The 21,445-nt window shown below is 42.8% G+C and overlaps 1 protein-coding gene across 2 annotated transcripts in view; it reads left to right on the plus strand.

Annotated features, from left to right (window-relative positions):
- AADAC (arylacetamide deacetylase) overlaps positions 1-9,845 on the plus strand; it is a 75,680-nt gene extending 65,835 nt beyond the window's left edge. For both annotated transcript variants that reach the window (XM_054040896.1, XM_054040895.1), the window contains 3 exons: positions 986-1,055; positions 6,367-6,538; positions 7,798-9,845. In XM_054040896.1, the coding sequence (XP_053896871.1) occupies positions 986-1,055; positions 6,367-6,538; positions 7,798-8,406 (851 nt within the window). In that variant the 3' untranslated portion in view covers positions 8,407-9,845. The remainder of the gene's footprint in view (positions 1-985; positions 1,056-6,366; positions 6,539-7,797) is intronic.
- The last annotated feature ends 11,600 nt before the right edge of the window (positions 9,846-21,445 follow it).

The raw sequence follows: 21,445 nt of genomic DNA on the forward strand, positions 1-21,445 counted from the left end.
GACATTGTAACTGACCTTGCTTCTTCAGGTACCACTGCATTAATTATATTTCTCCATGTATGCCATGGTTCCCCTGGGGTGCTATGTTGTATAAATAAATTCAAACCACATGTGTAATTTAAAAGGGTCTCTTCTATTTAGGGAAAGCTTTTCCCATCAGGTCGGCATTTCTGATGCTGTGCATTCTCCTGGAAGAAGGAAAAGTAGATCTCTTTTGTTTCAGTTTGCTATAGAGACTATCTCCCTGTTTGTTTTTGCTTAGTCTTCTTCCACATTACTTCCAACAAGGCATTTTAAAATGTTTTGATTTTTTGTGCTATGCTTTTGCTAGTATTATTTAATTGGAATGATTTCTCTTGTCCCTCACACTCACACCCAGCCATGTTTTCCCCCGTCGCAAACATTCTCTGCTTCTTCTTAATGTACTTTAATGACTGTAATAAATGATTATAAATTACCATTTTAGGATGCGCAGCCAGACTGGTATCACAAACAAAAGCATCTATGGCTTAAATTCCTAATGATCACTAAATAGCTCACATTTCATTGCTCCCTATTTACTAAGGAAGGTGGTTGCTAGTCTGCCAGAGACTGAGACAAATTTCTCTTTTCTCACACACATGCAACCCCTTTAATTTCAGCATGGTTGCACGCATGTGACGAGAGATAAATCTTCTCCTCCTTGGTGTAATTTTCATTCCTTTTTTGTCTGTCATAAAATCCAAGCTTTCATGATAAATAATGCACAGCTCTTTCATGGGTGTCTTCTTGGATAGTGTTCAAGCACCAGTTGAATCATTTGCTTACTTTGTGCTTCTCGATAAAGTTGTATGTACAACAGTTGAATTGCATTGCTGTGAAGGCACTGAACTGTGGAGATTTTGGAAAGGGACCAGAGGACTTCTGCTAAGAGAAATGTGGAGCTGTTTACGTATTTGTTTATAAGTGCAATCAAATATGCTTTAAGTGACTTATTTCATTGCAGCCATGGAGCCCTATGACCTCCTGTCAAGATGGACTGCAAACAAGCTAAATGCTGTTGTCATATCAGTCGAGTAAGAGCGATTCTGTTTCTAGACTGAACTAGGGGTTGGGATAAATGACCCTTTGCTATATATTTGTGTTGGGGTATGTGTTTTATGTGGTTAACAATAATTACTTGCAAACAAAAACTTCAAAGATTTTAATAGTGAACACTGTCCCGATGGTGGTGCATGGGTATTCTTTTGTGAGGCGGGGTGGGTAGCTAACCTTCTGCTCTGTGTCCTGGGCAGGGATAATGCCTATTTGTCCAGATGTGCCCAGCCCATAGTTATAGGCACTTTCTAATTAGGATAAATGTTAGCACTCCTCTTTATGTCAGATTTTTCACTTACAGTGGGCCCCGTACTTCCCTGCAGAAAAGTGAACAGACAAGAGCCAAGACCTGCAGATCCCTTTCCAAGGAATGGGTTAGGGAGGAAAAGAGCAGCATCCTTCCTGAATGCTTTCCCTTCTTCTTCCAGAGGGCCTGATCCAAAGCAGCTCATTCAAATAGCTGGAAAGACTTGCATGGAATCCACACCTTTATAATGCCATTACAAAATGAAATTAAATTCTATTGGTATGTGCAGGGGGGAGGAAGGGTTGCCAACTTGGTAATATTTAAAAACTGGACACTCAAGCAGGAGTGCTGGAACTTATCCAGTCCCGCCTCTTCCACCCCAGGCTCTGCCCCATCCACTCCTCTTTCCCCTTCCCCCTCGTCGCTCGCTGCTTTTCCCCCCTATGCAAACCCTTCCCTCCCCACTTGAATGAGGAGAGACTCCCCTGCGGAGCCGGGGCTGGGAGCTGCCCTGGCTGAGTAGGGGCTGGCACGGGTGATGACCCAGTGCCTCCCCACTTCCCTCTCCCACAGTAACCGGACTTTGGGTGTCTGGTCAGTGGAACTGACTGGACACTGTCAGGTTCCCTTTTCAACTGGACGTTCTGGTTGAAAACTGGGCACCTGGCCATCCTAGGATGATGATGAGATAAGCTGATTTTCAATTAGCTCAGTATTTTATTTAGTTGTGTCTTTGTCTATTAAAAAGAATGGGTCCATGTTCAAGAGGCATATACAATATGGGAAAAAATCAGCTAAAGTTTGGAAGCCATTTTTTGCACTTTTGAAAGGCATTTGAAGCTGCTCTGTTTCTCCTTTTTCCATATCTCAGCTTTTACATTTTTGTAACTTTGAAATATACAGTTTGATTTTATTTAGAAAATTACGACTCTTCATTTTAACCAAGTTCACACCAGGAATAGATTTTTATAGTTGAATTCTACATCCTTGAAGCAAAAGATTTATCACAGGCACTCCATTACTAGGGTGTTGGGCATAGTAGAAAAGCCTACACCAGATCACTCCTTCTTGCAGAAAAGTCCATGGAAAGGGTTGCAGAGGAAGGAAGTTTCCATGATCTCTTTACTGAGTCTTTCCCCACCAGACTGGTGTAAGGGAGTGGAACATGGCGTTTCCCTCCCCAAGAAAAGATTGCAGTGGCCACCCCAAACTTGATTAAACCCCCATGTATTCATGTGACTCTCTAGAAATCTGCAAGTGGCCAGTGGTATCTGTGCCTCTGTAATAGCTCTGACCCCGGCAGTACCCCAGCCCTGCTCTCTGGCAGTGCACATCCATTATATTTAATGGTGTAAGTAAAGCATAAGAATGGACATATCAGATCAACAATCCATCTAGCTCATTATCCTGTCTTCAGACAGTGGCCAGTGCCAGATGCTTCAGAGGGAATGAACAGAACAGCATTATCATGTGATACCTGTTGTCCAGTCCCAGTGTTACCCGGGGTTCTTTCAACCCAAAGCTCTTGGTAACTTTTACTCTGTGTCAGGAAATAAATCAGGGGAGACATGGCCGTCCGACCGACAGATGGCTGGCACAAACAGGACAACACAAGAGTGCTTTCACTTAAAGCTACACTTTACTTAGACTCAAGCACTTACACACGTCCGCAACAAGATTAGTAAAACACCCCCAATCCTTGATAATGACCAAAGCTGAGTGTGGCTCTCGAGTGGCACAGTGGCAGCCCATCTGCTGCTGGGGGAACACAAGATGCATCCAGAGGGAGAGGCCAGTCCCGAAGAGTCCCCCCATCTCAAGCTTTTCCCCCTTATTTATACATTAGTAATACGATGACATGTCCCTTAAAGAAACCTCGTCAAGTAAGCAGTTTCAAGCAAGAGGCTCCTTCTGATTATTGATTAACCAGGTGTGGGTTTTTCCAGAGTCTGCAGCTCTGAGACCCCAATAGACATTCCTGCTCTTTTAAAATGCATGTATTAGCAACTTCAACATAATTCTTATCAGGAAGGATGCAGGATCAAGCTGCCCCTTTCGTGGCACCCCAAAACCCCTTCCCCTCCTGCCTTGGTCAAGCTGAGTTTGCTGACTGGCCAATTTACAGCTTGCTGACTAGGTTGCTTTTTAACAATAAGCCATAGTGGTTTCAAGCACTTTACTGGTTTGCCAAAGTCTCCCTGTACACCAGCATCTGACAGTCAGAAGCTTAGGGACACCCAGAGCTTGGGGTTCCATCTCTGACCATTTTGGCTGATAGCCATTGATGGACCTATCCTCCATGAACTCATCTAATTCTTTTTTGAACCCAATTATACTTTTGGCCTTCAGAACATCCCCTGGCAATGAGTTCCACAGGTTGACTGTTGGTTGTGTGAAGCAGTACTTCCTTTTGTTTTAAACCTGCTGCCTATTAATTTCATTGAGTGACTCCTGGTTCTTGTATGATGTGAAGGGGTAAACAACACTTTCACTTTCTCCACACCATTCATGACTTTATAAACCTCAGTCATATCTCTACTTAGTCCTCTTTTTCCAAGCTGAAAAGTCCCAGCCTTTTAAAACTCCTCATATGGAAGCTGTTCCATACCCCTAATCATTTTTGTTGCCCTTCTCTGTACTCTTTCCAATTCTAATATATCTTTGTTGAGCTGGAGTTACCAGAACTGCATGCAGTAGTCAATGCGTGGGTGTATCGTGGCTTTGTATAATGGCCTTATGATATTTTCTGTCTTATTATCGATCCCTGTCCTAATGGTTCCAAACATTCTGTTCACTTTTTTGACTGCCTCTGCACATTGAGCAGATGTTTTCAGACAATTTTCCACAATGACTCCAAGATCTTTCCTGAGTGGTAACAGCTAATTCAGACTCCATCATATTATATGTATAGTGGGGATTATATTTTCCAACGTGCATTACTTTGCATTTATCAATATTTAATTTCATCTGCCATTTTGTGTCCCACTCACCCAGTTTTGTGGGATCCCTTTGTAACTCTTCACAATCTGCTTTGGACTTAGGCTGTCATGTGTAATTACTCAAGATAGTTATGTAGCTATACAATACAAATGCGTCCACAGAACCCAAGGCCTGTGTATCTTTTTTACAAGGATTGCCCATAGGAAGTTCATTATTAAATGTCAAACATGGATTTTACTTTCAGATCACCATCCAAATGTCACTATCAAAGAGCCATTTGCAATGCTGAGCAAACCACTGATGACCATGGGTGGCCTAATTATAGAAAAAACTGCAGTAGTGGGTATTAAGAACACAATAATGTAATCAATTGAAGACTACTTCTAGGATTGCCATTGTTTCCGTACCTGCCTCTTTGCAATAGGAAATTGGCTTGGCACACTAGACTCCACTGTAGTAATTACATTGTCTTGTAAAACTAACATTAAATTAACAGGCACTCCATTAGATTGGTAAAACTCATGTTAATCGCCTTATACTGTGAATCAAAGTTTCCCAGGCACCAACCCTAACTGTCAGCCATGGTGATATGGCTGTTCATCAATCAAGGGATTAAGTTTTCCTCCGCAAATACCCTATTTTTATTTTAAAATATGCCAGATAAGAAATGAAGGGCTGGGACATTAAATTTGAAAGAGAGCAGGAGTAGGGAGAGCAACAGTACTGCTCTGATAGGACAGCATTTTACCCTGTGTCCTGGATGCACTCCAGGGAAAGGATGCAAGGAGGCTCTTTGCTTTTTGCACACTTCTGCATGCAGGTGAGCAGGATTAGAGGAAGCAATAGGAAGTAATGTATCCGCCAGTGATCTGTCACCCCAAGGGCCACAGCCAGGCAGCTTGAGGCGATTACGTTACTGTTTCCACTGTACATATGCTGCAGGCACTCACAGAATTGTTTGTGCTGTCTGTCTCTTTTTAGATCTGGACTAAGACTCAGTACACAGCCCATTCCACCAGGGCTTTTCTGAGCCATCCTATCAATAGGCTGTCTCAGGGACTCACCATGGCACGAGCATCATTCATCTTCCCCCCCGCTCCTAGTTTCTAAAATTTCTTTAAAAATGTAAAATACTTTGAACAGTAACTGTGGAAAATGGTGCCTTCTTATACCACAAATCTGTTCCCTGTGTGTATGTTTAGAGCCCCATCTGCTAACTTTAGTGACTGAAATAATTTTTTTACTGATTTATTTTTTTGCCCTCTGGGCCCCAGTCTGGAAATAAATACAATCTCCCCACCCAACCACTTGAACATAATGTATCCTTGTCCAGGACCTAGCCTGTCCTTCTGGTGTCTTCAGTGATGGACGAGTAGAGTGTTTCATAGTATTTTATGCATTTGGCTAGTTGTCTGCTTGGGACAGAGTCGTGCTTCAACTCCCAGTAGTGGCTTCATCATTCATGAACTTTGTTTAAATCAGTAACCACCCAGAGGTGATGGGATTTTTCTCCATGTTTTCTCTAGCAGCACAATTATTGTAACCAGTGATATATGCTGGTATGCAATTATTGTTATTACACAGATCTGTAGAACAGTGACAATGCAATGAATACATTTACATAGCATTAGAATGTTCTCAAAATATGCGGGGGGAATTTCTTTAATCACAATAACATCAAACCAGTCACATTTAGTAGTACTTCTTATCACAACCCCTGGAACAGAGAGAGCATGATAGAAGTGAAACAAATCAATGTATGTATTGTAGTCAGCGGGTAATTGCAGAACAATGGAAGTTCACTGCTAATTTTGAATATGTTAGGGCAATAACTACCAGAACCATGATTTGTTTATATCTTCAGTAGGAGAGAAAAGGCCCACTGGCAAAATATTGCCATTTCAACTAACTCTGATTAAAATTGACACATGACCCCAAGAAACAAATTTCAACCTTTTTACTGTCAGGTTGAAAAAAAAAGGTGGAAATGGTAAAATTTTGCTACTGGATTAATGTGTGAATTTTCATGAAAATTAGCATCTTTAAAATGTGTTTGTTTTGCCAAGCAGCTCCAACTAACACATTTGTTTTTTCCCCCAAAGGTACAGATTAGCACCGATGTATCATTTTCCAGTTCAGTTTGAAGACGTGTACACTGTAGTGAAGTTCTTCCTACAAAACAGTGTTCTTGCGCAATATGGGGTGGACCCAAATCGGATCTGTATTTCAGGAGATAGTGCAGGAGGTAACTTAGCTGCAGCAGTGGCACAGCAGGTATGTTGTTTATATTTTACAGGTCTAGAGATTTGTTCTGCTCATTTTTCTTACCAGGGTGATTTAGCAAAATATCTCTTAAATTTAAATATCTTAAATATCTCAGTTCATTAAAGAAAAATATGCCTCCCAGTTATTTTTCACTTCTATTTATGCTGGTGTCAGTGAGAATTGAATCACACGTAAATGAGTAGATAAAAAACATCAGTTCTCAGGTTGGTGAATGTGGTTTTTGTATCTCAGATTGAACAAACTGCCTCAGCACGATTTACTTTAGTTGCTCTTACTAATGCTGCCACTTAATAACACTGTAGCACTAATTGATAAATGCCGCAGCTGATGTCACAACCTGCTGGTGCGGGGGGACCTCCCAAATCTGCATACCCCTGCAGAAAAAAGCTCTACTTAATAATATAATAATTAGTGTCAAATCATGCAGCCCTTATTCAGGTGAAACCCCATGAAATGGGGACTTTTTAAAAATAATTGCAGAATTTGGTCCATTTTGATTAAAGTGCTACTGCAAAAGGTGCTTAAATGTTAGCAACTGGTCAGTGTAGTACAGCCTTGTAAGCGGGTTGTTCTGTTTAGTTAAGGTATTCTGTACTGAAGTGAAGATGTTACTGCCCTGAGAAGAAATTATTTGTATTTTGTAAAGTTGCTGCTTTGGAAATGTTCCAAGTTCATGGTGGTCAGTACAGCTAGGAGAAGGCTAGGATGACATTTAAGCAACCATGGTGTTGAATTAATTTCATATACTCTCATTTTGTTCTCCATGTGTTAAAGATGGATGAAAGCTCAATTATTAGAGCCCTAAATCTCTCCTCAGATTTAATAAGACAGAGTGAATAAAGCTTATGTAGTGCAAAATAATTAATGAAGTCTCAAAAGTCTGTGCTTCATAAATCATGGATATTACAAAATGGCATTTTTTACTAGTTAGAAATGCACCCATGACTTCTAATTAATGCCCTTTAAAAAAGAACATTTTCAGATGTATTATTTTTATTCAGCAAAAGAAATAATATGGAATTATTTCTTTAATTAGAACTTTACATGGGAAAACTGTTAATATAATTCAAGATATGCTTATACAACAATGTAGTCTTGGGTGACCTTCCTATGAACTAATGATTTTTATTAATCTGTTTTATTTTGGTTTATTTTGCTTATACTGTAAAATTTCTTGTAGGATCTTCAGTCATTGTCAGGGAACTGAAACCTTTAATTGATTGTGTAAACATTTTAATTTTTTACAGCTGCTAGATGACCTTGAAGTTAAAGTTAAACTTAAGATCCAAGCTTTACTTTACCCTGCTCTTCAGACCCTTGATCTGGATTTGCCTTCCTATAAAGATAATGAGAACAAGCCAATTCTGCCCAAGTCATTGATGGTCAGATTCTGGAGTGAATACTTTACTACTGATGTCTCTCTTCAAGAAGCTATGGCTTCCAATAGTCATGTCCCTGCAGAATCAAGCCATTTGTTTAGGTTTGTAAACTGGAGCAATTTGCTGCCTGAAAAGTTTAAAAAGGATCATGTTTATGCCAGCCCCATTTATGGAAGTTCCAGGCTTGGAAAAAAATATCCAGGATTTCTGGATCCAAGAGCTGCACCACTCTTGGTTGATGATACCAAGTTACTTGGCTTACCTGTGACATATGTCCTTACGTGTCAACATGATGTCTTGAGGGATGATGGAATCATGTATGTCTCACGACTTAGGGAAGTAGGAATTGAAGTAATACATGACCACATTGAGGATGCAATTCATGGGGCTCTAATGTTTATTACAAGTCCAACTGATTTAGCTCTAGGACATAGAGCAGCAAATAAATATATTGAGTGGTTAAATATAAACTTATAAAGTGAAAAAGGATATTTAATGCATTTGGCTCTTATTCACTGGGTCTGGGTGAAACACTGTATTTGGAGAGAAAAGGATCCCTGGTGAAAATTGTGGATGTGAAATTGCCATACTGAAACTGTACATTTTTCTACAATGTTTGGGTTCAGGTTGGCTTCTTGCCTACTCTGGCAGGTGACTTAGGCTGTCTCTAATCTAAGTGCTCTTTCATCACTGGGATACAAAATCCAAGTACAATCACCCTTACTGCCATCAGTTACGAGCCTTGAATTTCTCTACACAAGAATACAAGTTCCCCTGCACCAGATCCTTTTACACCTAATTACTCCTACCCACTCTGTCCACTTCCTTTCTTTCTATTCTATGGGTTCTGCTGCTAACCTATCACAGCAAATCATACTTCCCAAAGTGTCTTTATCTTTCAGGACTTCTCTATTACAATCCATGCTCCATGCCTCATAAGCCTGTATGTGTGCTGATCCATCTTAGTGTCCTTCCCCCCACCCTTGAATGGATATCAGTGGGATCACTTAACAATAGAATGTTTGTGTTAGCCCATTTAATATCATCAGTGGTGGTCAGTTCCCATAGTCATTAGTGAGAAACGAGTCTGGAGTACAAGGGGAGGTGGAGATGAAGGGCAGGGCAGGGACCAAATTCCATGGCTGAGGTAAGGACACAATTTTGTGTGAGCCTGAGAAGCCTTTGTAGCTGGCACTTGTGTGGGTATGTTTCTCTTCTCGGCAGAATGCAAGGAAGCAGTTGAAAACATAACTGAATTTGAATGGCTGTGAATATGACAGCTGTTATAAATATGTAATTAGGTTTTGGTGCCATTATTAGACTTTGTCTAATCACATTCATCAACTTTTTTGTTTACTGCAAAAAACAAAGTGTAATTTAACAGCATTGGATACTGTATGATCAAAAAGATTACAGCCTTGCAATAACACCATTTTGTGGCTTGTGTTTCTCTTATTACTCATTATATGGTAAGCCTTATGATTTTAAGTTAGCTGTATTTATTCCATTAGTATAACACTTGCATACAGCACATTTTAAAATCTAGGCTTAGACATCATATGGACTCAAACAAGACACAAATCTCAGTCAGTCTATATTGCATGAATATGTTTTAACACAAACATAAATGTTTTGTACATTAAAAATGTGTCCTAAAGGTTTTGGAATCATGAAAAGTCACAGCCCTGAGTTTTTGTTTGTTGTTTGTTTGTACATGTGGCATCTATTTGAATATTTATTGTTTTTTGATGTGCTAGTAACATGCTGTATTTTCTCCCTAAGAAAAACACACAGTCTTCAAGAAGTCAACATTTTTACAGCTATGTATAAAAACAGAATGTGTGTGCAATGATTATCATATTTTTCCTCAATTTTTATCATTATTGTTATCAAAATTAAACTTGCCTTTGATTCTACCACAATGTACTGTACGTCTTTCAAACTTTGCATTTACAGGAGATGATAAAGAAGCTCACTTTGCATATATAAAAACAATCAATATAACCAGTTTGGGCCAAATCCTATTAGATGACGGACCTCCAGCATTGATTTCAGTGGAGTTGTGGGTGCACCTCTTAACCACCATGACTCTTGAGGACTCTTGTCTCTTCTGAAAGGAAAGTGGTTGAAAAGATTTCTTTTTATCAACAAAAAAAAGTGCTGGGAGCCTGGAATTACATATGAATTATAGTAGGTTCAGAGCTGGAACCCTCCATGTATTTGGAGAAATGTTCCTTACAAAGCTTTGTACAATGTTGACAACCAGACATAGCTGCAAGCACAAGAAGCAGGATTCCTCTTCTCCAACAGCAGAAGGCTGGATGGAACTGAAGAATTCTCTCTTGCTCTCTGTCATTGGAAATTAGACTGTTAAGTTTGGGTGTTTTTCCAAGGAATTATCTTGCTAACACTCACCTACATCTTCAGGCTGACCTTTTTATTGTGATATAATCATGTGCAGTGGAGTTGCCTATACTTTGGTTTTGGGGTAGAATATTGTCATAGGCACATCTAAAAATACTAAGGCATGCTCTGAATAGGTCATATTTTATCCCCATTCTATTATCCTTGCTCAAAATGGTATACAACAGAAATTGGCCTTTCCTCTAGTTTCAGCAATAGAAAAAGCTGGTTTCAGAGTGAGGCTATAGATATAGATCTTTATGGATATTAGCTCAGGAAAAAGGGAGGAGGTGCACAACTAACCACAAACATGGAGATCAGCAGTCAGACGCTGAATTTTATGGCCATTATTACTTATTATTTTTAATTGTTTTCATCCACACAAGCACCAAAGCACTGCTGATAAAATGACATTATTCTGATTGAAAATGTTTAGAAAAGGTCACTCCTCATTCAGTCTGTTAGAAGAAATCAAATAACAAACAGAGGAGTGGTTGTTCCCCCGCAGGGACTGAGATTTGGGTACATACTGACTTACAAGGTGCTAATGTCTTAAAGCACAGCTGGTTTTGCACACGTGATCAACTCTGACCTAGATAGAAAAAGACTGCATTGTCTTTGCTTTTTGGTTCTTGAGAGTCTGGAAAATATACAATGTGGCTTATGCTGGAAAATAAACATCAGTTAATTTTAAGCCTTAAATATTTTGTTGGATTTGGAGAGAAGAAACACACTTCCCAACACAACACTAATTCAGGGCATTGCTATTAGAACTGATTTGTCCCTTCACTGTGTAAAGGTGTCTAGTGTTAGGCCTTCGGTGTGAAAGCAACAAAGAGGGAAAGACTGGAATTAGGCAGAGGGTTGGCCTTACCAACATTTCTAATCTATGGTTTTGTGTCACTGAATACTGGAGTTAAATTGGTCAGGATTGTATAGTTAAACTTAGAAGGTGTGAAAGTGAAATGAATATATTAAAGAAATAGAATGAATTAAAGAATGCTGTATGTACCTTTAAGTAGAAATGAGAAATGCTGCAATCCATGTGGCAGGAAAGCAGACATTAACCGCTTAATGAATTGCCCCACTTAAGGGCAACTGGTGAAGCATTAACCTTAGATCGATAAAAGTTAATAAGGAAGCAGGATATGCATATTGTGCCCCATGCAAATTTTACAATTTTGCTCTCTCTGTCCCTTTGTTTAGTTCGCACCCTTTTATCTGTATAAATAAGACTGTTTGAATCTTGCATGGGGGCTCACATTATCTGAATGTATTAGCAGAGTGCTGTGCTAATAAAACAGAGTGGTCTGACAAACTAGGAGTCCTGAGTCTAACTTTGACAATTGTGACTTCCATAGTTTTTAGTGTTTTTTTCTTTTAATTGACATACTATGCTTGGTTAGGAGATGCATACTCTAATTACAATGTAACTGGGTTTGTGTGGCTTTTCTTAGCTACTAAAAGTGCATGGAAGGTAGCAGGAAGCGTTGTATAGGTGGGCAGTGGGTTGGTAACATGGGGTGGTGTAGTGAGGTGGTGTGGCGCCGCTCCATCCCACATAGGGCCGAACTTCCCCTAACCCCAACATGGGCGGAGCCACCGGGTCCGGCGCCCGCCCCTCTGAGGTCACGGCCCTGACCCGGAAGTATAAAAGCCCGCCTGCAGAGCTCAGTGGAGCCCAGGCTGGCAGAGAGAGCAGACGTCCCGGGCCAAGCTCCCGCTTGGGAGACAGCCGCAGGCCGCGAGCCGCCTGCTACCCCACCGCGCTGGTCGAGCCTACCTCTCGCCAGGTACCCCGAGGAGGACTGGCCAAGCCTGCCCCGGACCCGCTACCCCGAGGAGGACTGGCCAAGCCTGCCCCGGGCCAGCTACCCTGGTGGAGAGCTGTCGGACCTGCCCCCAAGCCCTGCACCAGAGGAACCGATGCTGTTGGACTGGCCTGAACCCGGCGTCGCCAACAAGGTAGGCCCCGAGGGGGAACACGGAAGTAGCCCGGGGGTAGCCGACCCTGGTCAGGCTGCAGAGACATGTGAGCTGATGTCAGTGTGTTTCGGTCAGGACACCCCACTGACCAGCAGCGGCAGTAACCGCTGCTAGGGCCCCGGGCTGGGACGCAGTGAAGTGGGTGGACCTGCGTCCCCCCCCGCCACCCCCGCTCACGGGTGGCAGGCTTCCCCCTCACCCAACGCTCAGGTAGGAACCTGGGCCTCCCCCAAGTGTATTGTTGCTCAGCCCCCGCACCAGAGGGCCTGAGCCCCTTAACTGACTGTTGCTCAGCCCCCGCACCAGAGGGCCTGAGCCCCTTAACTGACTGTTGCTCAGACCCCACACCAAAGGGCCTGAGCCCCTTAACTGACTGTTGCTCAGCCCCCGCACCAAAGGGCCTGAGCCCCTTAACTGACTGTTGCTCAGCCCCCGCACCAAAGGGCCTGAGCTGTGATTGTTTGTGCCCCGCCCTGATCCAGGGCCTGGGCCTACTTTAAACTGTTGATTATCGCTCAGCCCCTGCACCAAAGGGCCTGAGCTAGCTGATTGTTTGCTCAGCCCTGCCTGAGGGCCTGAGCTCCCTGGACTGTGGGTCGCTTAGCCCCTGCGTAAAGGGGCCTGAGCTTTGACTGTCTGTGCTGTAGTGAGTTGGTGTGGTGCCCCTCCGTCCCGGAGGGTAGAGCCCCGGCGCAAACCTACTACAGGTGGTATTTCGGGGGGGGGGAATAGAGGAGTGAGGGAGGAGCATAGGGAAGTGGTAAGGGCAGAGTGATTGAAGGATGGCTTCACTAGGTGGTTAGATCAGAATTGAGGCCAGAGGGCCTGAGAGAGGTGGTAGGGCAGTGAGGATGTTGTCTGGGAGAAAGGAAAGTGGGTAAGATGGCATGAAAGGAGATCCTGCTCTGCTCCTTACTAGGAAAAAGGGTCTTGGTGCAGCTTTGTGCTGAATCATCTGTAAAGAGGGATGAGGTTGTGGGTACGTGGACTTGTTTGCTCTGGTGTTGAAGTTCATTCAGCCCTGAGGAGAGAGGATGTAGGACTCTTGTTCTCTGGAGCCAAAAGTATAAGACTCTTGGGTTGTCACTCGTCTCTCCTTTCCCCCTCCCCCATCTTTCTGTAAAGGAAGATTTTTATTCCACCCTGCTCAGAAGGGTGCTTTTTATGCTTATTTTTCTACCAAAAAGGAGGCTCAGAACTATACTGTTTTTAGACCCTGCTAAAAGAGAACCCACCATTACAAAGGAAAACTAGCTGTGTTTATTTGGACCATGCTGACGAGAGAATTGTGAACCTGCCAGTTTCCCTGCTAAGCAAAGCAGCTATTATGACTGTTCCCTGCCCTATAAAAAGAAAAGATTTTGCATATTAAGACACTTTATTTGTCCCCTTTAATTGTAAGTGACTCCTTGCTGTAGGAGGTGTGGTGATCGCTTTTATGAACAATAGGCGGACTTGAAGATGGCCAGGTTTGACTCTCCCCCATTAGTATGTTTGTTTGATTATTTTGTTGTAGCTACAAGGTAAGGGAAAGACTATAAGTATGTGTGTATATATTAGGGCTGTCAATTAATCACAGTTAATTGTGTGAATTAACAAAAAAATGAATCGCGATTAAAAAAATTAATCATGATTAATCGCAGTTTTAATCCAACTGTTAAACAATAGAATACCAATTGAAATTTATTAAATATTTTGGATGTTTTGCTACATTTTCAAATATATTGACTTCAGTTACAACAGAGAATACAAAGTGTACAGTGCTCACTTTATATTATTTTTATTATAAATATTTGCCCTGTAAAAATGACAAAAGAAATTGTATTTTTCAATTCACCTTATACAAGTACCTCAGTGCAATCTCTTTATCGTGAAAGCGCAACTTACAAATGTAGAATTTTTTTTTACATAACTGCACTCAAAAACAAAACAATGTAAAACTTTAGAGCCTACAAGTCCACTCAGTCCTACTTCTTGTTCAGCCAGTCGCTAAGACAAACAAGTTTGTTTACATTTACAGGAGATAATGCTGCCCTCTTCTTATTTACAATGTCACCAGAAAGTAAGAACAAAGATTCACATGGCACTTTTGTAGCCAGCATTGCAAGGTATTTACGTGCCAGATATATTAAACATTCGTATGGCCCTTCATGCTTTGGCCACCATTCCAGAGGACATGCTTCCATGCTGATGACACTTGTTAAAAAAATAATGCGTTAATTAAATTTGTGACTGAACTCCTTGGAGAATTGTATGCTCCTGCTCTGTGTTTTACCTGCATTCTGCCATATATTTCATGTTATAGCAGTCTCCGATGATACCCCAGCATGTTGTTCGTTTTAAGAACATTTTCACTGCAGATTTAACAAAAAGCAAAGAAGGTACTGATATGAGATCTCTAAAGCTAGCTACAGCACTTGACCCAAGGTTTAAGAATCTGAAGTGCCTTTCAAAATCTGAGAGGGATGAGGAGTGGAGCATGCTTTCAGAAGTCTTAAAAGTGCAACACTCTGATGCAGAAACTACAGAACCCCAACCGCCAAAAAAGAAAATCAACCTTCTGCTGGTGGCATCTGACTCAGGTAATGAAAATGAACGTGTGTCGGTCTGCACTGCTTTGGATAGTTATTGAGCAGAACCCGTCATCAGCATGGATGCATGCCCTCTGGAATGGTGGTTGAAGCATGAAGGGACATATGAATCTTTAATGCATCTGGCACGTTAAATATCTTGCAATGCCGGCTACAACAGTGCCATGCCTGTTCTCACTTTCAGGTGACATTGTAAGCAAGAAGCGGGCAGCATTATCTCCTGCAAATTGTAACCAAACTTGTTTGCCTGAGCAATTGGCTGAAGTAGGACTGAGTTATAGGTTCTCAAGTTTTACATTGTTTTATTTCTGAATGCAGTTATTTTTTGTACATAATTCTACATTTGTAAGTTCAACTTTCATGATGAAGAGATTGCACTAGAGTACTTGTATTGTGAATTGAAAAATACTATTCCTTTTATTTTTACAGTGCAAATATTTGTAATAAAAATAAATATAAAGTGAGCATTGTACACTTTGTATTCTGTGTTGTAATTGAAATCAATATATTTGAAAATGTGGAAAACATGCAAAAATATTTATATACATGGTACTCTATTGTTTAATAGTGTGACTAATCGCGATCAATTTTTTTAATCGCTTGACAGCCCGTGTGTGTGTGTGTGTGTGTAAATATAGTAATAATGAGATCTATACAAGTGTATAGAAAAGGAAAACCGAAGCAGGCTTAAAAGAACACAAGTAAAATTAGTATAACCACCAGCACTAAGTTATATATGTATTAAAAGTTTAGTCAAATTGTAAGTTTATAAACATTTTCTTGACTAGAATCCTAAAGGAGGTTTCCAGATTGGAAATACTTGGTAAGCTTGAGCAGTGAAACAGTCACATCTCTAGCCTGACATGTTTGTGGAAACTCTTCTAGCAATCATTGCTGCCAGTCATATTCCGGAAGGGTCTCAAAGCACAGTAGCAAGGGCACAAACACTGTAACACCCCACTTATGAGGCTAAAAATGAGATTTGCCTGCTGTACTGTCCCAGGGTGCATGAGTAGTGACAGCCAGTCACATTCACTTAGGGTGGAAGCCAGTCCTGAGGGAAACACTTGCATCCTGTGCAGGGCCGGCTTTAGGAAATGCGGGGCCCAATTCGAACATTTTCGGCGGGGCCCCGGCAGGGATGACTAAAAAAAAAAACCATGTAAAAAAAAGCCTTTCATTACTTAGCAACCGGTTCCCTATAAAAAGTTCTGATTTAAGGGATGTGCCACAGTATGTATTTTTTATACCAATAGGGTTACCATACATCCGTATTTCCTCCCGGATGGCGATTTAAGAACCAAAAAGCCTGACATGGCTCAGCACCGCCGGCCCGGCCCCAGCCCCCGGCCCAGCACCGCCGGACCCGCATGTCCCGATTTTCCCGGACATGTCCGGCTTTTTGGGATTTCCCCCGGACGGGGATTTGAGGCCCAAAAAGCCGGACATGTTTGGGAAAATCTGGACGTATGGTAACCCTAGACTGGAGGTAGGGTCTGGCTGCAGACAGGGCAAGGGGTGCGAGTCTGGCTGGAGACGGGGGTGTGGGGTGAGCTGGCTGGCTTCAGGCAGGGCTGCAGGGGTTGGCAGGGCTGGAGACAGAGGAGTGCGGGACTGGCTGGCTTCAGGCACGGGGGTGCAGCAGGGGTTGGCTGGAGACAGGGCAGGGGATGCGGGGTTGGCTACAGGCAGGGCAGGGGGGGCAGGCCACCTGCCACTAGAGGCCTATTCCCCTGCTTGCTGGGGCCACAGCTGACTCACCCCCACCAGGAACCCGGAGTGCTGGCAGGCAGAGTGATGGGGTGGCTGCCAGGGGTTTAGGAACGAGGCAGGGCAGAGCCGGAAGGAGGCTTGGAGGGAGTGGGCAGAGCTGTCAATTCAGGCTGGTGCGGGAAGGGGTGTCTGTGGAGCTGGCTGGCTTTGGGCAGGGCCGCAGGGGGGTGCGGCAGGGGTTGGCTGGAGACAGGGCCGGGGGGTGTGGCAGGGGCTGGCTGTGGGCAGGGGGTGAGGGGCTGGCTGCGGGCAGCAGCAGGGTAGGGGGTGCAGGGCTGCTGCAGGCAAGACTGGGGTGCAGGGCAGGGGATGTGGCAGGGGCTGGCTGCAGGCAGGGGGGTGCAGGGCTGGCTGGAGACAGAGACTGGCTGCGGGCAGGGCAGGGGGTGCGGGGCTGACTGGAGACAGGAGCTGGCTGCGGGCAGGGCAGGGGATGCGGGGCTGGTGCGGGCAGAGGGTGTGGGTACAGCCCACCCTGTATGGTAAGTGCCCCCTCCTCCTCCTCCCTCCTCCACTGGGGTAGCAGCAGCCTGGGGCTCGGGGGCTATTTAAAGGGCCCAGGGATCCCCTGCTTCCACTGCCCCAGCCCTTTCAATAGTCGCGGGAGCCCTGGGGAAGCGGCAGGGCTCCAACGGCTATTTAAAGGGCCAGGGCGGTAGAAGCAACGGGAGCCCCGGACTTTTTAAATAGCCCTCAGAGGCCCGCAGCCCTACCCCAGGGCTCCAGCAGTGGAGCTCTGGTGGCAATTTAAAGGGCCTGGGGCTCCCTGGGGAAGCCGGGCCACCCGGGTACAGCACTCTGGCTCTTGCCGGTATGCCGTACCGGGGCTTGGGCGCAGGGCCCGATTCAGGGGAATTGGTTGAATTGGCATAAAGCAGGCCCTGATCCTGTGTATAGGCAGGAGGGGGGAAAAGCCTGAGGCTGTTCCTGCTGACACCGCTCCCTGTGAGTCAGCTGGTGAGCTGATGGCCAGAGCAGGAAGCAGATGCTGCAAGTGTGGCCACCTGCCACTAGAGGCCTATTCCCCTGCTTGCTGGGGCCACAGCTGACTCACCCCCACCAGGAACCCGGAGTGCAGGGCAGGCAAAGTGATGGGGTGGCTGCCAGGGGTTTAGGAACGAGGCAGGGCAGAGCCGGAAGGAGGCTTGGAGGGAGTGGGCAGAGCTGTCAAGCTTGGGACAGCTCCAAGTGTGGTATTATGTAAATTACAGAATGAGCTGATTTGCATACTCACAACTAATTTGCATATAACCATAAACTTCATCCTATGCAAGACTGTGCCGCATCAGGGCTGGTGCCTGGATCCTGCCGTATATCTTGAGGGCAAGCTTCCCGCCTACACACTACCTTGAAGAGGAAGTTCAGTCTGCATAACCCAGGCAGTTCTTGGCCTCTCTAAGCGATCGTCAGGCAATTGGGGGAAAATCGTGGGGATGAATTGTGATGTAGGAGCTCACACTGAGACCCACCAAACTCATCTCACATAAGAGCCCCCAAGCATCCTTTAGATGGGAACAATCTTCACTCAAGTGAGATGGATTGAAACTGACATAGAGGTGAAAGGATTTGTAGCTCACTAGCAAATGCATTGATGCATGCCAGCCCCCAGTAGGTGCTAAGTCAAAAGCTCACACCCCAGGAATTCTTGTATTAAAATCCCCCATGGAAGAACATTCAGGTTGCAAAGTCAATCACTCAAAAATTAGAAAATGCTAGTACTAATGTGGACCATGAACCTTAACTCTATGTGCTTGTATACATTAGGACACAAGCCTCAGTTACATCACATAACAGGATTTGAACCTGGGACCTTCCCATCTACTAAAAGTCAAGGAGACTTGTACTGCTAAGGCATTTGGATGCTTTTGAAAACCCTATACAAAAAAGGAAGCCTCTACTGTGGCCTAGTAGCTTAGCTGGCTAAGGGAATTGTTCCAGATGTGTCATAAATAAACACATCTGACACAGTCAAGCTAGCAGAGACAATGCTAACTTCTGACTTAACTGTATGTGCCATCTCCAAAAAAGGTCTCATTTTTCTGACAGGGAAAAACTGCTATTAAATTTACATAATGGAAAAGTGAAATTCTAATTAGCAGTTGGCAGGGCTAACCAGAGTCAAAAGGAATGTTCTGTGACCTTCCAATCCTCCACCTTACAGGGCATCTTGTGCTTCCTTTTAAGAAGGAGTTTTAAAAACAGAAGGCAGCTTTTCTTACCGTCAGACATGTTTTAATGATACTGTACAACCATCAGCTCAGAACTGACCTTGCTTCAAGTGGAAGTTACTGAGCGCAGTGCTATATTTCATGTCCAATCCTTTCATCAAAGCATTATTTATACAATGATGGTTGTATGTGGAAAAAAGCAAACTAGTTTGTACTTGCAAACGGGGGGTTAGAGGTGGGAAATACAATATCTCCTCAAATTCTTTTTCTTTAATTATAAAACTGCTGTTATACTACTTAATGTACTGCCTAAGCACTGTACAGACAGTAAATATAGCTCTAAAACCCATTGGCAGAGTATTCATCTGTGAAAGCATTTTTTTACATGTTCAGAGAGATGGCCAGTCAAATGAACTATGCTTACCATAAAGGCTTCAGAAAAATGTTCATTAGTGTACATCAAATTTAAGCATAAGCACTGGAGCTTGACTGGCTCAGGAAATTAGAACTTTTAACTCAAAAGCCACACAGTTACTGCATTTAATAATGGAGAAAGGCTTGAGGCCTCATTGACATGAAAAACTAGAGTGGCCATAGTCCATATAAGTTTGTATATGAATTAAAAAATGTCCATGGGAAATTTCTGTTTGTGTTTATTCTTGGAACTGTTAATGCAGCTGTTAATATCCAGTTAGAAGTTACCTTTTATTGCCTAATCTTTTGGGTACCAGCATAGTAACCACACAGTGGTGATAAGCATCATCTCTCCAGTTTGCTTTGGTATGACTTCTATGTTCCCTGTCACATGTTATTTGCATGTCTGTGTTTAGCTCAGTCTTTCTTATTCAACTTTAGGTAGGATTGTCAGGTGGCGTACATCAGCAAATCTCTGATTTACTGATGTTATTTATTATCTCTATTCTTGTAGTAACTAAAGGTCCTGATCAGGACCATTATTGTAGGCACTGAACAGACATAGAGTGGAAAGATGGTCCCTGCAGAGTTTACCTAAGTATATAAGAAGTATGTGTAAATTTCAACGTGCGTGCTTTCATCAAGTGTTCTGAAAGTCGGGTATATACAGTGTTTGGAAAAGGAGAACCTTACAGCTTTGAGACTTTCTGCATGCTAACGCTTACTACCACATGGCATGTTTAGTGCACATTGAGTTCTGTGGGACTACTTGCTGCTGTTAACATTATGCCAGTACTAAGAGTTTGCAGGACTGGGGTTTATTATAAAGACAACCAAGATGTCATTCAAAGTGAGAACTAACCATTCAAGTTGTATTTTCAATAACTTTAGCCATAAACCTAGTGCTGAAAGAACAGCCAGTAGAGGACAGTATACCACAAAAGTATATGACAAACAAACAGCATTGCTGTGATACATTAAATTTGTTTATCTGCTATAATACATGAGTATTATAACATGAAATGTTTTCCTGAAAAGGAGAGTAAATTAATACATTGGTGGCCTGGAGAAAATTGAAGATTATATCTTAGCCTAAAACCAGGCCCAGGACTTGCACCAACTTAACAACAACAACAACAAAAAAGCTATATAAATTCATGGGAAAATAGGCCACTGTAGCCATAAACAGTTTTGGGAAATTTCCATGTATATAACACCAAAACTAAAAATCATGACAAAGTTGTGGGTAAACATGCATAGTGCACTAGTAATAAGAGCAAAATGTCTCGGAATGCTTTACACATAGGCTGAAGTGTGTGACCAAGTATTCTTTTAGGAATAGTCATATAAGACCAGACTGTCGGCCCATCAGGCTTAGTATAGCTGCTTGTAGCAGTGGCTTTCATGTGACATTTCAGAGGAAGGCTGTGTGCATCTGGTGAAACCTCCTTTTAGATCCCAGCTGGCAATTGGTTCATATCTTGAAATATAAGGACCGATATCCTTTGTGACTCTCAAATCTACAGAAGCTAGTGTAATTACAGACATTATTTCTTTTGATATAACTATGTCTAAACTTTTTTTTTTTTACACAGATTTGCTAATGAATTTGCCTAACAATAATTAGGGTTGGGGAAACATCTGTTCAGCTGTTATGTATTATTTGTATTAGGGCCTAGAAGCCTTAGCCACAGACAAGCATCCCATTGTGCTTGGTGCTGTAGAACGGACATCTTCACACAGGATTTGAATTCAGCCTAGTCATTTTTAGATGTTTGGTTAACTTGTTTTTTTTCTTTAAAATTTTTGTGCGTCTGTGCACACATGTTGGTATGTGCTGAAGTGAGAAGTGAAGTAGCAGCTATTTCTTTCTTGTGGCATTTCTTATCAGACGGAAATGATGAATGCTTAGAAATCTTCCAAGGCAGCCCTGTGTTCACAAGAACTCCAGTTTTCAGACCAATTCTAGAGAATTTTGGAAATGTGCAGATAAGCTTTGGAGGTTATTATCCTCAGCATTATTTGTATTATGATAGCACCGGCAGGCCCCAACTGCTGATGTGCTGTACAAACACTAACTCTTACAAACTTGTAAGACACAGTAACTGTCCCAGGTACCTTACAGTCCAAGGGCTCGATCCTGTAAGCTCCTAGGTTCCTAGCTGAGAGATCCTTACAGTC

The sequence above is a fragment of the Malaclemys terrapin genome, chromosome 9, assembly GCF_027887155.1.
Source record: "Malaclemys terrapin pileata isolate rMalTer1 chromosome 9, rMalTer1.hap1, whole genome shotgun sequence".
NCBI lineage: Eukaryota > Metazoa > Chordata > Testudines > Emydidae > Malaclemys > Malaclemys terrapin.